This window comes from Phasianus colchicus, chromosome 1 (genome assembly GCF_987193195.1).
Source record: "Phasianus colchicus chromosome 1, bPhaCol1.hap1.1, whole genome shotgun sequence".
Taxonomy (NCBI): domain Eukaryota; kingdom Metazoa; phylum Chordata; class Aves; order Galliformes; family Phasianidae; genus Phasianus; species Phasianus colchicus.
The window spans coordinates 3,684,348-3,701,124 of record NC_143436.1 but is presented as its reverse complement, the minus strand read 5'-3'; the positions used below and the strand labels follow the sequence as shown (position 1 = coordinate 3,701,124).

Below are 16,777 nucleotides of genomic sequence, written 5' to 3'. Positions count from 1 at the left end.
CCTTTTTACTAGAAATGAAACACCAGGTTCCATCAGAGTGGCTCAAGTTTACATAGCATTAAGAAATACTTAATTAGAAAGCTGGTGTCTCTTGCTGATTCACCACTTGATTTATTCTTTGGGAAACAAACAGAGGTGCCTTTTGCTTGTGTGAACTCCTACAGGGTGAATAAAGCCCTGTAGCATCTCTGACTCAGAAAGGGCCCCTGAGGGGAAATCTTGTTGCTCTGACATCGAAGAGCTGCCCTCAGGTTCACTTTCCAGAGGGAATTAGTTCTCTACATGCTCACCCACACAAATGGAAAGAAAACCTCTGAAGCTTTTAGGCAAGAGATTCTAGGTCTCAGAGGTCAGGGATTTACTAGAATAAAAATCATTGTCAGTTTAACTAAGTGTTCCCTGGGATTGTATTACCAGCAACTGGTCTCTCTCCTCTTTCCCTCCCTCAGATGGTCACAATGATGATAGAAAATTGCTCAGCCCAAGAGGGGAAACCATAAACCACCAGCCTTTCTGTTGCTGTGCAAGTTTTGCAGCTGTTCTCCAGCCATCTTTATAGCAAAAAGAAAAAAAAAAAGCAAGTGTTGAGTTTGTGATCCGGAATAAACCAAAAACACTTCAGTGTTGGAGCAGGGGACATAACTCCAGACAGTGTACATCAGCACTGGTCCAGTGATCACTAGTTTAATCTGGGACTGAGGCCCGGGGGATCATCATTTTCTTGCTATATTATGTGATCCATGTAAGTACTTTGAATCCCACTGCAACAGAGATGGAGTGAGGCAGAGAGAAGAGACTGACACCACAGGCTGAGGAAAAAATGTGCAAGTGAAACTTACAGTAGGACTTACACATGTAATGGAGACTTGCCAGATCAGCAAACTCAGATGGTGTTTGCATGAATAAATGTAATCATGTTTGTGCCTGTTGACACACTGACAGGAAATGATAATAGTCAAAACTTTAGAGAAGGAAGAAAGATTGGGCTGTTTGATTGCTCCTCAGTTTAATCCTTCCCAGAATGGGGTGAGATAACACTCTGATTAGCCCACCTGAGCCACAGCTGCAGTTTCCACTTCTGGGCTGCATCGAGATAACTCGTGTCAGAGAAATTTGGGCAAAGAGATGCACTGCACTGCAAGAGGATTGCAGGATTGCACAGGGATCTGTCTGATTAAATGCCTGCCTCCCCATCTGCCCTGGTTCCTTCTGTGATGCAAAAGAAAAGCTCTGCACCCTCTCCATTAATGCAGGCTTCTCCAAGGAAAGCACCACCATCAAGAGATCCGCTTCTCCAAGGAAAGCACCACCATCAAGAGATCCATGGGGTGCAACAGCAGATAGATATACACACAGCTTCTTCTGCCCATATTCTTATAGAGTCTTTGAAGACGAGTTAGGTGGAGAACTTGCCAACACTCAAATAATGCTGTTCTGAGAAAGCAAAGCCAGACAGATCACAACATAGAGAATGTCCTGGATCTGCAGAGAACAGTCCTAGGGGCAAGTCTTCAACTTCTCAAGTCCCTTTCCTGACTTTGCTTTCTTAATTAGGTTCCCTCTGCACTCTGAGCACTTCTATTGCTCTATTTTCCTTCTGCTCTTTTATCCCCTCTTTGATACTCCTTGAGCAGTCTCTCATTTCTTGTTGGCAAGATGTCACACCACAGCCTTCAAAAGCCCATTCCTCACCCTCTTTCCTACTCCCTCCATATACCTTGGTGGCGAGTAGCCTTGTAAGGTAGATCTCAGAAACCATCTTGCTGCCTCGGTCACCTTCTTTTTGGTCGCCATGTTCATGGTTCTTCACCAAGTGCCACATCTTGACTCCACTCTCAAGGTCAGGAGTGATCATGGGTGTGCGGGAGCGGAGGCTGTCTGGGCTGCCTGTGTAACGGATCATGTTTTCTGCAAAGAGAGATGCACGTGTGTCAGCTCTATTAGCACTTGCATTGAAATTAATGGGTTTCAACAAGGAGATGTGCTTTCTCATCAGAAAGGCAAGAAGAAGACCTCTTTCTGCTGTCTGGTTTTCGTACTGGTTCCTCTGACATTTGATATATGAATGGGATGCACACACTGCTGTAAGCGTACTGCAGTGTCCCCCCTCTTGTGAGCTCTATATTTCCATATTAGTATTAAATAAAGTTCCATTGATCAATTCATAACATTAAGCAGAAGAGTTGTATTTCCTGGTGGAATTGCAGTGTGAGCCAGAAAAGGTCCCAGAACTGGTGTATGGACCAGGCCTTGCTATCAAAGTAGGACTGAGTGATTCTGCAAGGGATATGAGCCAAGCAGGACATGATGGTCATGTCTGTAAATTAAATGAAGCTCTTACACTGCCTTTCAGTTGCCCATGCTCTTCACTTATTATGTTCCCTGTCAAACATCTGGCCCTGGACAACTAGCACTGCTAGCATAAGGCACTGCCCAGGATGGGTTCAGGGAACAGCAGCAAATACTCATGGTAGCAAACAGGGGCAAGTTCAACTTATTTTACCTGTGTGGTTGATAGCCATATCTGACCAAGCTTCTTGGCCTTATGGTCAGAGCATAGGTCATAGGCCTTCTTGCATGAAAATACTGATGCAATCAATATGACTTCTTGCCTGTCTCCCCAACACCGAATTCAGGAGGAGCTGCTTCCCCTTTCTCCTTTGGCAACAAAGCAATCCAATACCTCCTACCCAACTATTCTCTTCAGTCTCTGCTTTAAAATCTTGTTTTGATAGAAAGTGAGCCAGGGGGCCCACACATATTACCTCCACAAGGACACTTTTATCCTATAGACAGTACTTTCCTTTGTCCCTGAGTGATGCCATGAGGCATTCCCCTCCCCCTGCCAGCAATGCTACAGATTGAGTCTTTTCCAACCATGATTAACAGAAGAGTGTTGCACATTTCTACAGCAAGATCTGAATCAACCTTATTAATGCACTACCAATCTCTACATATTAATTATTAGATGGAATATCCTTCTTCTCTCTGGATGCTGTTTACTTAATTGCAATTAACGATCACTTGTGACCCACTACATCTTCTCCTCCCCCAGTATCCTCCCTCACACCCTCCTCATGAAAAATCAAATGGCAAAAGAATTAAAGAAATCCAAGAGAAATTAACCCCCCTTAAGTCTTCCTTTTCAAAGGTCACTGTGTCTTTCAGTAATTGCAACAACATGACAAACTGGATGAATATTAATAAGGTCTGGTGGATTGCTTATGTCCTTGGAGAGAGAGGAAGGGGGTTCCTCTGGACACTGAGTAGCCATACTTTCCCTGAAGCCTGAAGGGAATTAGAAGGATCAAAGATGCCTTCATACATAAAGAAAAATAATAGTAAACTGATATGCTAACTGCATCATGGATGGAGCAACATTCTGGTTGCACATTAGAGACATTTGTCTTTGCCCTCCCATGCCGTCACAGCATCTTGGGGTGACAGCTGTCTCATTCTCAGTTGTCTCATGCGTAAAGTGGGAAGAACAGTGCAATGCTCTGAGATACACTGACAAATGACCTCAGCAAGCTGTTTTTACTATTATTCCAGGTGTAAATTCCCTTGGGATAATAAAATAGCAGGATGAGACACACAATACTTACACGAAAATATAACAGTATGCAAGCAATGCCCTCTGTCTTGGTTTTTTCTAGTCCCAGAGGCTTCTAATCTGTGCCATAGATTCTTCACAACAGACCTTTCCTACCAAAATGACTGAGCTCTTACTCTATGCAATGCTTCTTGCCTCTCCCTGTGAAAACTTTAAGAGTGAGATACGTTCCATCTGACCACAGTGATCTGAAATGTACACTGTTAATTATTTAGGCTCCTCCATTATCTAATAGGAGAGAAGAGGTACTTCCCCAAAACATTCCATTTGGCTCAACAGCTTGGACCAGATCCCAACGTTTTAGATGACTAGATCCTTTCCTCCTGCCATCCACCAAAGAATCATGTCAACTATTCATCTGCCTATCATTTTTGTTGCTGCTGCTCAGTGCCTCGTGACCACAATGACGTCTGAGATCTCTCCTGCAGTGCTCTCTTGATCCATACCAGCACACAGGTCCTTACCATATTTGCTGGCTGAGGTTCTGGAGACTGTGGAGTTGTTGACTGCATTGTAGGCAGTGACTTGCTTGGAGACTAAAGCTACCACAGATCCATCTGGCACCTATAGAGAAAAATTGACTTTGTTAATAGGCTTCTGAGGAGCATGCCAAGGACAGCAGGAATTCAAATAGCAGAAATTGAGACATAAACCCATGACACTGCAGGCAAGTCAGTAATTTTCTACCAAAGCTTCAAGTGTTCTCTTCAGAGGGTTTGTTAACAACAACAACAAAAAGAGTGATAAAACCTCCTGTTATATCACTAGAAGGCTGTACTCGGGTACCAGGACAACAGATGACAAAGCAGATAGTCCTGGGATAAAGCCCAGTGATGACAGTGTGGGTCTTTGCATTGATCTAATAGTAGGTTCTTCATAAGGAAGCAGTTGTCAGGATGAGAGGGTGAGTAGAATAAAATAACTTGTCTTCATACACAGCTGCAGAGCGATTAGCTTGTAACCACAGTATTACTTCAAGAGAGGTTGGAGCTACTACAGGGTCATTTTTCACAGCAGAGAAATCACCTGAGACCTAAGCTAATGAATGACTAGGACTATGACACTGGAACAGACACTGGAAATCGCATTTCCTATGAGCAGAGGCAGACTGGAGAATTTAGGTTAAGGTTGCAAGTTACATAGTAGTTTCCAACCAAGAGCTATCAGTGTTAAGGATCTCTATATATCCAAATCACAAACACAAGTTGTTTTTACACCATTTCATTTCCCAAATGAAGGAAATCTATCCAAATCAGCCATTTTTGCCTGACCTGACACGAGCACAGGTTATCAGCCTTACTGAGGTTCTGCTGAGATGTTCACAGAAGAATATTTGATGATAAAGGTTGGACTGGATGATCTTATAGGTCTTTTCCAACCTTAGTGATTCTGTGATTCTGTGATTCTGTGAAAGGGAGAGATGAAAGAATGGGGCTCCTATGTTAGGTCCAAATTAAGTTGAACCCACAGTTGTGACAGGAACGAGAAGAGCTCACATCTCATTTATTACCTTAGGATTTAGGATTTGGAGTGCTGTTTCATGGTAAAACTAAAGTGAGTTTTCCTAAAAGAGACAACATTATCAATGATGACATGGCTGGTAGGGAGGTGACTGTCCAGTGCTCTAGAAATTTTCTGAGAGTGAAGAGTGAAAATGAACACCAGAGTTCATATTATTTCCTTGAAGACAACTTCAGTGTAGTCTCCTGCAGCTATGCTAGTCACCTCAAGTAGAGAGAAATAAGTATTTACAGGAAAAAAAAACCCATCAAGTCTCAGAAGGATGGGAAAATTGATGTGAAATTTTCTGCTCCTCCCACCTTGAATGCAAGTACTATCTAGATACACAGCTTAGATGAAGATACCTACATTTTCCACTCTGACTCATCCTGTCAGCCTCTCAGTGCACAGTCTCCCCTTTCCAGGCAACAAATGCACTGCTGACTAGAACTGACCACCATGAACTTTTTCTCTTTGCTGTTTCAGAGGATCTCAGCAGGGATGGAGAGGCTGTGTGAGGACATAGTGGGATACTGTTCCAACAGAAAGCAGAGCTTTCTGAAATGAGCCAGGCTTTGCACTTCTACAGCTAAGTGATTCATGTGGGTCCTTTATCAGAAATGTTAACAAGTCAGCGGCTCAGAGGAGCCATATCAGGAATATCTGTGATAAATAAGACATCATAAAAAGGAGATAGGTGAAAAAAAAAATGCTAACAACTTCTAGCTCTTGTCTGTGTAATAATAATAATTAGCACTTGCATGGAGTTTTTGATCTTCAAAGCACTGCAGAGGCTAATTAAATAGCCCTTCAGCAATTATGGAAGGCAATTACAGGCTTTTGTAGTTTCAGCCCCACGCTATATATAGGGAAACTGAGGCAGCAGAAATGTCAGCGAGTGCCCCAGGTTAAGCAATGCAGAGCTCTAATCCCCAGCAGCTGTGGACCTATTCTGCCCCTATTCATCCATAGACATGGGAGCTCACTGCCTGAAGCAAACAACAGAAAAAAACACATAAGGGGGAAAAAATTATACTTGGTCTGTTAACGAAATGAAATAGAAGCCCTTCCTTCTTGCAAAAAAAAACAAAAAACAAAAAACATAAAATGTCTTCTGGAGTCAGCCAGCAATCCTTCAGTCAATCTGAAGTGAAAAGTTTTGTTCCTTTTTCAAATGATTGCCTGCTGCCTCCTCAGGTCAGCCCTTAAATGAAAAAGATATCTTGTTATGAAACACATATTGCTGAAGTGTGATTAAAGAAATGACAGAATTGTCAGCATTGGATTAAACTTAATGAGTTGGTTTATTTTATCCACTTATTTATTTATTTATTTGCAGGAGTGGAAAGGACTGGGGGACCTTTTGACCAAAACTCCATTTCCATTAAATCTAACACTTATATATGATGTATTTGGACATCTTTATCCCTCTCCTATGGGTCTCAAGGTTATGCAGAGATGATGAGAAACCTTGTCTTAAATCAAGTCTCAAAGGGATTAAATCAGGGGATCTTAGGGCAGTGTCATCTCCACTGCACTGCTCTCTCCAGTCATGCTGCTTTTCTCCTCCTTTTTTTCAAAAAATAAATCTTCTTCTCTTCTATTTTTCTCTTTTCCATCCTTCTGGACTCTGCTAGCTTTACAAGACCTTTGATGCATTGGAAAAAGGAAGAAAGGCTTGTTTTCTGCTTGTCAACATGAGAAATGTTAATTCATGTTGTTCTCTTGAGAAACACTTTTCTTCACATTCTCTGTTCACCCAAACTGCCTCTCTTTCGAGAGAGACAGAGCCTTATTTCTTCCCTTGTCTTCATCTCTAATGATGCTCCTAGAAGGAGTGGGATGGATGTGTTCAACAGGAGCTCTGTTCAGTTATTGCCCACTCAATAACTGTTTAACTCTGCATCTTGGAGAACAACACTTTACCCTTCTACTTAGCACCTTCTTGACTGATTTACCTTCTAACCCACCCTCTCCCAGACTTACCTGATAGTGTGCCAGCGTGTTGAGTCTCTTCCAGTCATTCTCTATCTTAGTTGTGATGTCTTCATCTTGGAGGATCATCCTTGCCCCACTTGCCTGCCGCCACTCTGCAAGGAGAACAGAGACACTGAATGCTGTTCCGCAGAGCCCTCAGAGCCTTCTAATCCCTGTGCTCATAACCTGTATGGTGACACATGCATACCTGTAGCACCACATCAGTCGTGGTCATTACACTCTATCAGATGCCTCCAACCATGTACAGTATGTGAATGCGTAATGCCCAGAGCCCATAATAGAAGGAAAGAGTGGACATGTGCCCAAGGAGGCTCTGGATGCATTCAGAGCTAGGCTGGATGTGGCTCTGGGCAGCCTGGTCTGGTTGCTGTCGACCTTGCACATAGCAGGGGGTTGAAACTAGATGATCATTGTGGTCCTTTTTAACCCAGGCCATTCTGTGATTCTATGATTCTATGATTCCATGACAGACAAATCATGGCAGGTTCACATAAATGGTTCATGAGCTGTGCAAAAAGAGTCATGTGGCAAAGTTCGCAGTCAAGTCCTAAGTTAACCAGACCAGTTTCTTTATACTTGATAAAATGTTGCTGTCATGAAGTTATTATTGCACAAGAAACAGTCAGCCCTTTGAAGAGTGCAGAAAATATAGAGCAGCTGCCTACACACACAAGAGATCCAAAGCCATTGCACAGCAACACACAGCGGTGAAAGTTTATGCAGATAAATAAAGCAGTGACCACAGAGATGTTGTTCCAACTGCAGAGCTGAATGGAGCAAATCCTGGTGCACTCTATTCATAGTGCCTAACTTCTAGTTTACTCCCTGCTGCTGTTCTTTCTTCACTGTGGCTGTTACTAAGATCCACTTGCCCTCTGCAGGTCAATTGTTAACATGTGACATAAGAAAACGAACAGCATTTGCTTCAGGGATAGAAATTAGTCAGTGGCCCATTTTCATTAAGAGGCAGAGATGCTGACAGTATGGTACCTTCCAGTATCTACAGAGGACCTACAGGAAAGCCAAGAAGGGACCCCTAATCAGGGAGTGCAGTAGCAGGACAAGGGGTAATAACTCATGATTTAGAAAAGAGTGAAATTATTTTAGATATTAGCAAGAAATTCTTCATTATGAGGATGGTGAGGAACTGGAACAGGTTGCTCAGAGAAATTGTGAATGTCCCAACCCTTCAAAGCCAATCTGGAAGAGGATTTGAGCAACCTGATCTAGTGGAAAGTGTCCCTGATCATGGCAAAGGAGTTGGAACTAGATGATTTTTAAGGTCTTTTCCATCTCAATCCATTCTGTGATCCTATGATCCTCTGACTCTGTGATTCTATGATATGTCTAACTGCCAAGACTCAGCCACAGACAGGGCTACACTGGGCAGAACAGTGTCTGGCTTGGTGCAGTACCAGACCCTTTACTGGGACTTCAGCAGTATGTCTGCAAGCAGAAGGGTTCTAGTTTCTGACCACACCACTTCTCTAGCTTCCACCTCAAAATGCTGAGTGTTTTTTTCCTTCTGCAGTACTAGAGCACTCCAGCACTTCCCAGGCTGCTCCAACCTTTTGTAAAAGTCTTGAAGGATGCTTCATGTGGAGGTTTGACACAGCTTGTCTCAAAGAGAGCTCACAAACCTGTCTGTAGGCAAGGAACATATAGACAGGACCAAAAGGAGAGACATGTAACATCTCTTCATGACACCAGTCATGGCTGTAGCTTAACCACAAACAATCTTAACCATCCAAAGCTTCCTGTTTGACTGTCATGCCTCAATCACAGTGACCCAGACATCGAGCAGGAGCCCAAGCAAAAGTCTATTCAATTGCTGGAGTTAATTAAAATGAACTTTTGGATGTGGAGACATCACCTGCCACCCCTGCTTATTTCTCCTAACATAAAAATGTGAGGACCATTGCAAATTTCCTTTGGTTTCAGCAGTTTTCTTATCACATAATTAAAATGTATTGGGAAAGCTGCCCTTGCCTTTATTATTCATTTAAATTAGTACGAAGAGGTCAGCTGCTCTGTTTATTGCTGGGTGTTACTTTGGCTGGAGATACTGATAGAGTAAGCAAAGGTTACGTTGGCTAAGCACTGATACTAAACTGCCCTTCGTTCACTGCAGCTCCTCTGATCCTCACCTATATTATCCTTGTGATGTCTGAGGATGATACACTATGTTCATTACCCCCTGGACAAGATTCCCAGAAGCTAACAGATCACAGACATTGCTTGGAAGAGCACAAAACGTTAAACTGGAGCTGGGCTGGGACACTGCTTTTATAAAGCATTCTGAAGGGTATAACAAAACCCTTAAACCCCATGGTGTCTCTTTGACCCTGCTCCATCATGTCTCAGCATGCTGCCTCCTTATTCACACATATTTGGGAAAGGACATATACTTACACAGTGTTTTGGGAGGAATTCATGGGTTCTCTGAGTTGCACTTGGCTCTGAAATGAAATGTAGGCATACCTTTCCTCATTCTGTTTCTCCACGCTTGAGGGCTGAACAGGGTCCTCGGAGCAGCAGAAGCTTTCCCTTTGCTATGGAGACATTTTGGCAACCATAGGACTGTGTCTTCTATGTACATCTTGGGTCCCCTACACTCCCACTTAGACAAAGGTGATTACCAAACCTCCTTCCTCTCAGCCTTCATAAAAAAAATGGGCCATGTGGAGAAGAGCAAGGACCATCCTGACTTTGCACAAGACCCATTCATGAGCAAGACAAGGGGCTGTGAACTCTGCAAGGCAGGCTCAGAGCATCTTGCTTCAGCTTCATGGCCCATTTGCCCAGACCAAATGCAAAGCACTTTCTCATGAATGTGAGCAATAACAGGGAAAGAATCCCCAACTTTTTCTAACCTCAGAGCAGTGCTATGCGCTCTTTACTATTTATGGGTGGTCACAGAACAATTTGCAAAGAAATGTGGTTTCTGGAAGCACCACTGTAGATGTCCCTGTTCTAGCTGTAGGTGTCCCAGCTCATTGCAGGGGAGTTGGAGTAGATGACCTTTAAGGGTCTCTTCCAACTCAAACAATTCTATGATTCTATGATGCAGAGGAACAGGCTGGGAGGGTACAAAAGAAGGAAAAGGTGACCCTGACATCTATATTCACAGCACTAAGTGAAAACTGTTAGCTTTGTCCTCACTGCCAGCACCCCATCCCCTCTCTCATCAGATCTGCCCACTCCTCTGTGAGCAGGCACAAAGGAGAGACACACTCCAATCCAATTTGTTACACGTCCACCTTCCAGAGAGAGGGGGAGGGAGGTAAAAATCCCATTATCTTTATCAAGCCTTCCAATCAGGAGCAGTGGTAAATGCAAACTCAGGAGACAGCTGCTGTGAAGCCTTTATATTTCATTCAGCAGATAGTGTATCTTTTTATTGCACGCAGGAATTACTTCTTTTTTTTTCTTCTTCTTCTTCTTTTTTTTTTTTCCCTTAAGAAACAACCTTTCCGTTCAACTTTACTCATAAAAAGGGAAATTCCAGGGGACAACGATGAAGAGGAGCTTGTTTGAGTGGTAGCAATGCCTTGCTAAGGAGTGAGTCTACTAGGAGGTGGGAGAGAGGAAGATGTCCTGCACTTCCAATCTTACAGATGCTGTACTTCCCTTGTGCCTTCACTCTGATCCTGATCACCATGAAGATGCCCAGAGAACAACAGAGAAAAGAGCAGCACAGAAAAGATTTTTCAGGGGCAACTGAAACACTCAGAGCTGTAAGACCTCTCATCTCAATCCAGATGATTTCTTCTGAGGTAGTCATCATTGTCTACCCTAAACTCTAGGAGCATTTGTAGGTCACAATGCACAAAATTCATTTTGGTCATCTGTATACACTCCGCTGTGCTTCACACCCTTTTGCTATAGACTGGTTTGAAAGGCTATGAAAAAATTTGTGGCTGTGTACAACGATGGAAAGGGGAACATCTGCATCTAGCTTATTCATGCTTGATGCCTTTTTCATGATCACCTGTACTCATGATGGATTTTTCATAAGAGCCCAGGGTGGACTGCTTTTAGTCTTCCAGTCCTAGGAGTTTTTCATCATTTCCCAATAACTTCCAAGTAAGACACAGTTTAGCATAAGAAATAGAAGAAGAAAACCTTTTGCCTCTATTCTGTGTGCTCCAGTACAACCAGATGTGTGGGAAACAAACTGAGGAAGTGTCCAGTTAAGTGATGATTTCTAAGAAAAGAGAAGAAACTCAGCTCTGCTTCTAACATGGAAAAGGACCGCCATGGTTGGAAAGAAGTTCTCTATCAGAACAGATAGAGACCTTTAGTGATAATTGAATCCAACCCTTCTGCCAAAGCAGCTCCCTTACAGCAAGTCACAAAGTAAGGCATCCAGGTGGGTTTTGAATTTCTCCAGAGAAAGAGACTCCATAGCCTCCTTGGGCAGTCTGTTCCAGTGCTCTGTCACCCTCAAAGTTTTTTCTTGTGTTTGTATGGAACTTCCTATGCACCAGTTTGTGCCCATTACTCCTTGTCCTACTGCTGGGCACTGCTGAGAAGAGTCTGGCCCCATCCACATGGCTCCCACCCTTTACTTTATTTATAGAGTCATAAGATTCCTTCTCAGTCTTCTCTTCTCCAGCCTGAACAGTCCCAGCTGTCTCACTCTTTCTCATACGAGAGATGCTCCAGGCTCCACATTATCTTCGTGGCACTCTGCTGGACTCCTAGGAGATCCCTGTCTTTTTTGAACTGGGGAGCCCAGAATTGGACACACTATTCCAAATGTGGCCTCACCAGGGCAGAGTAAAGGAGGAGGATCACCTCCCTCGCCCTGCTGGCCACACTCTTTCGAATGCAGTCCAGGATGACTTTGGTCTTCTTGGCCACAAGAGCACACTGATGACTCGTGGACAGTCTGCTGTCCACCAGGAGGCCCAAGTTCTTTAGAAAGCTCCTCTCCAGCAGCTCGGCCACTAACAACCATACAGATGTATGCAATTATTCCTCCCCAGGTGCAGAACTCTATACTTGCTCATGCCAAACCTCACAAGATTCCTCTGTGCCCAATTCTCCAGCCTGTCCAGTTCTCTGCCTTACTGTAAATATGATCTAGTTGCACTCTGTTTAAATGGTTTCTAGATGTTAAACCCATCACCTCAGTACTGCATGCTGGTGAAGCACTGACAGTTTGCCCTGATGAGGTCCAACTGCCTCCGTCTCAGCAGTCCCTCAGCTCAGGGAAAAGTGAATGCCTCAGCATGGAGCCAAATTTCTGTTTGGTGATTCTCACACCCTAATGTTTTCCCAAAGATGGGGAATATTTTATTTATGGCAAGAGCTTTAAAAAAACAATAATAACAAAAATAGCCACGGTAGAAAGAAGCCTTTACTTTGAGAGCTGCAATTTGGGTTTTGGACTAAAATGTAACCTCAGGGTGTCCAAAATAAATGCTTTCAGCTGACAACCCCCTCCATGAGTTGTCTGGGTAACTGCAAAACATTATGACATTTGCGACACATACGAGTCACTCTGCCTGCAGCTACCCTGCATTTAACAACTCAAAATAACTCATTAGCTTGTTTGCTTTCTTCATGTGAGCAATCTGGCCTTAGTGTGGCCAGAAAGCCTAGAAAATTGCGTTTGCAATAGAAAACAGTGTTGCTCTTTAGAAAATGATCGATTTCAAGGCCAGATGATAATCATCTGTTCAGACCCACTACTTAGCATGCACTGGAGGGGCTGAGCCAGCCACCTCCCCAGCTCTGAGCTTTCAGCCTAGGGCAGAGTGATGCTTAGAGCTCTGTGCTGCTTCCTAATGCCTAACACTGCTTTCTGCTCTCCCATCGCTGCTCTTACTGTCACTGAAGGACTTCAGGTGCCAACAAGCACCTTTTCCTCAAAGAGGATGGGCTGAAGCTGTGGCTGGATGTGCATGCCCTCTTGTTCCTGCTTCACTCGTGCCAGCTCTGCTCCTCCCACCTTATTAACTGCTGTGATAAGGGAGCCTGAAACCATATTGCTGATGGCAGGACTCTTCTTCTAGATGAGAAGATGTTTTGGGTTGTTTTTTCTCTATCTGTATCTTCCTATATAATTCCTATATAATTAAACATAAAAATATTATTATTATTGCCAACTACATCATCAATGCTATTGGCCAAACAGCTGCTCATTAAGCAGTCTCCTGTCAGTGTGGACAAGACTGTGTTCAGCCCTTCTGTTAGGGTTGCACGCACTTTCTAGTTCTTAGCATCACTCAGAATATCAAAATTACCCGTAGCAACAAAGCCCTGGATGCAGAATTGCCGGGCTTTAGTTAGATCCCCTCCACACACTGCTCTGTACCTCTCAGCTGTCAGAGCTGCAATAAAATCTGTGCACTCCAGTTTATCCCTCATGATTGCAATACGCAGGTAACAAATCCCTGCCTCTGAGCATGGAAGCAACATTCATCCCCACAGCAGAACAAACTACTTGCCACCCACACCCAGCCTGAGACCCAAACCTAATGGGCTCTGTGATCACCCTCCAGCACCAGACAGATCAATGGGTTTGGCTGTCAATCCCAATAGTCCCATCTCCTCTACCCTGGCACACTGCGTGGCCTGATGCTCACCCTTGCACTCACTGCTGACTCACAGCATCTCCAAAATCACCTTGGGTCCCTTCTTGATGATATATATGACCTGTTCTTTACTGCTGCTGGTGTTGGCAGATCATTGTATTATTCTAACTGCCTTACATGAGCAGAAATCTTTCTGCAATTTCTGTCAGGAGTCCCCTCCTCCCCTACACAAATGCACACACATATACACACTTAACTTTAATCCCTGACCTCTTATTTCTGCCTCTGTTATTGCTGTGAATTGTTTCTTGGCATCCATCCATTCCCTCTCCTTTTGGTTCCTCCTCTCCTGCACTGACTTTTATAGACTCCATCATTTTCCACTCAAGCCCCTTTCACTGAAGGTCACCAAGGGCAAATTCTGGCTGATCGTCACACACAATGCAGTCCCAGCCCTGTGCCAGACACCTCAGCAATACCCCAAGCAGACTGTTCTGCAGCCTTTCATTTAGTTCTCCAGGTGCTGTATTGGATCTGCTTCTGGATCCAGCTGCAGATATCTCATTGCCCTCATGCCCTTGCTCCAAGTTTTGGGCAGAAGCTGATTTTGGCTCCAGAGGTATCATTGTTTGAGGCTGTGTGCCCCAGAGCTGACTTAAAATGCCAGTGGAGCTGGTGCAGCCCTTTCCACCCTCCAAAGCACAGTATCTCACAAGGGAACAAAAAAGCAAGAATTCATAAAAAGAGGGATTTTTCCTTAAAATGTTAGTGCTGAAAATGTCAGAGCAGCACCTCCCAGCCCTGCTGCTGGTGGAGGGATGCGGGTAGGTGAAGGAAGCAGTCAGGATGAGATGGATGCAGCCCACTGAACGGAGGATGCTTTATCCCCTTTCCTGTGCCCTCATGATGAGAAATTAATTCTGCTTGGGCTGTGACACTCAGCAAGAAGACATGCATTATCCAAGCCTTCACCGCCCAGAGAAAAGCTCAGAATAAATCTGAGCAGCCTGAACACTGCTGACAACATCACCTTGTGCTTTTGGTACTTTCTTTTCCAGAAGGTTTGGCAGGATGTGCCTTGTGCAGGCCAAACTCTGTGCAGAAAAGCAGGATGACTACTGGAGATTTTAAGTCCTCAAGGCCAGAGCAGTACAGCTTTCACAAGCCAGGAGAGTTTGCATTAATTTACTCAGTTTCTTCTGCCCTCTGAGCATTCCTGACACTTTGCCTTGCCCAAGTACCTGGAGAGGTGGCACTTGCCACAGCAAAGTGCTTGGGTTGAGCTCAACTGTGTCCCCTCTCCCACAAGCCATGGGGCATTCAGAGCCCATTGTGCACTCACATACCCAGGTCCATATCAGCAGCTTTGGGCCGGTGGGAACAGGGCACGTTCTTGAAGATGGCATCGAGGATCTTCTCCTTGACCTGTGTGATGGTGTCACAGTTCAGGATCTTCACAGGGATCTCGGAGCTGTTCACGTTGTCAGGGTTCACACAGCTCAGGACCTGAGAAAGAGGCAGTGAGACCAACCACGCATTTCACAACAGTGCCAGTATCCTGTGATCAACTCTTCACACCCACCTTCTCACAGGTCTTTCAAAATAACATTCACCCAGATGCTACCAGACAACACAACCAGACCCTGGCTGGATCTGAATTGGTATCCAGAGCTTTCCTTGGCCTCTGACCCATTCCCTGCTCCTTAGAGATCTGGCAAGGTGTCTAAGTATTGTAGCAGCCTCCTTACATTCCCATCTGACTTTGACAGTACAGATAAAAGTAATCTTTTATCTCTCCGCTTTAACTTTGTCCATCTTCTGCATAGGATGGACCAAGATCCTTCTCATGTTATTAATTTGAAATGCAGGGCTTCTTAAAAAGATATACAAAACAACAGCGACTAAAAAGCCTTGCTGCTTTCACATAAAGAATAAGAAAACTGATTCAACTCGAGAGGCCTCTGGTTTCTCTGAAAGAGAATATAATTTTCCCTGAAGATCGTGTCCAAGAATAAATGCAAAGCATATGAAATGGGGAGGGAGGGATGCTTTAAACAAACACAGGCTCTAACAGTAATTTGTCCACTGACTCTTAGCCATGTCTATGTCAAGTGTTCTGCTCTCGTAACAGGAGTGCGAAGTCCATAAACTTTTACAAACTTAGCACACCTTTGCACTTGGAAGCAGTGTTCACTGGAGTTTCTGGCTATAGAGAGCCATTAAATGTTGCTTTGCGACTTTTATATGTGCAGGCATGTTATTTTTGGTGACTTTGACAAATTTTACTTTGTCTATAAATTCCTCTCTGTAGTATACAAGAGATACTGGACCCTCTATCACATTCCATCTAACCTACCAAGGTTCAGTGAGATCTAAACGTGGCTTGAAACTGAGTGAAATTGTATCAGTATAATTATATATTGGCTCACCAGGCTCCCTTTGGTGCTGTTATACTTAACTAAGAGGGACTTGTGAAGATGTTGCTTACAAAGAGCTCTGTGATCTTTCTGGATGAAAGGGTAGATATAAATATGAGATATTGATTACATCATAATGCTATTATTTATGTGTCACATTCAGGAGTATTGAAGAAGCATCGATTCAGATAATAATGACAACGGTACAGTTGTATAATTCTGAGGCATCTTTCATCTCAAATGATCACAGAGTTATACATAAAAAGCAGTGCTGAAATGCATCCAGTGTTGAGGTTATTAGTTGCCCCCTTCCTGCTATACATCTGTAGGGAAATGACATGGTAATACAGGCTAGATCAGCTCTTTTGGAAATCCTAGAGGGGTCCACATGCCCGTGGAGATCAAGTTACTCTGCAGGACTCATTGATGTGAGCTCACTTAAACTGGACAGAGCTGATATCAGTCACAGCAAGCTCCACAGAGCGATTCAGCACCAATGTAAACATCTTCAGTTGCCTTCAAGAATGCAACTCACGCGCTGAGATCTGTGTCAGCACAGCAAAATGAGGGTGCTAGTCAAGAGGTCAACACAGAAAGATATGGGACTGGGAGCAAGGAGAACAGTCACCTCTGAGCCCTGCTCTCACATTGACTTTTTAATAGAATCATAAGGTTGGAAGGGATCTTAAAGATTATCTAGTTCC

General features: G+C 43.8%; 1 protein-coding gene across 4 annotated transcripts in view; it reads right to left on the bottom strand.

The window, feature by feature from the left end:
• Positions 1 to 16,777, bottom strand: part of PLXNA4 (plexin A4) — a 445,185-nt gene that overhangs the window by 24,350 nt on the left and 404,058 nt on the right. For all 4 annotated transcript variants that reach the window (XM_090134078.1, XM_090134077.1, XM_090134080.1 and 1 more), the window contains 4 exons: positions 15,003 to 15,162; positions 7,100 to 7,203; positions 4,078 to 4,177; positions 1,718 to 1,908 (listed from right to left, as the gene is read on the bottom strand). In XM_090134078.1, coding sequence (XP_089990204.1) covers positions 1,718 to 1,908; positions 4,078 to 4,177; positions 7,100 to 7,203; positions 15,003 to 15,162 — 555 coding nt within the window. The remainder of the gene's footprint in view (positions 1 to 1,717; positions 1,909 to 4,077; positions 4,178 to 7,099; positions 7,204 to 15,002; positions 15,163 to 16,777) is intronic.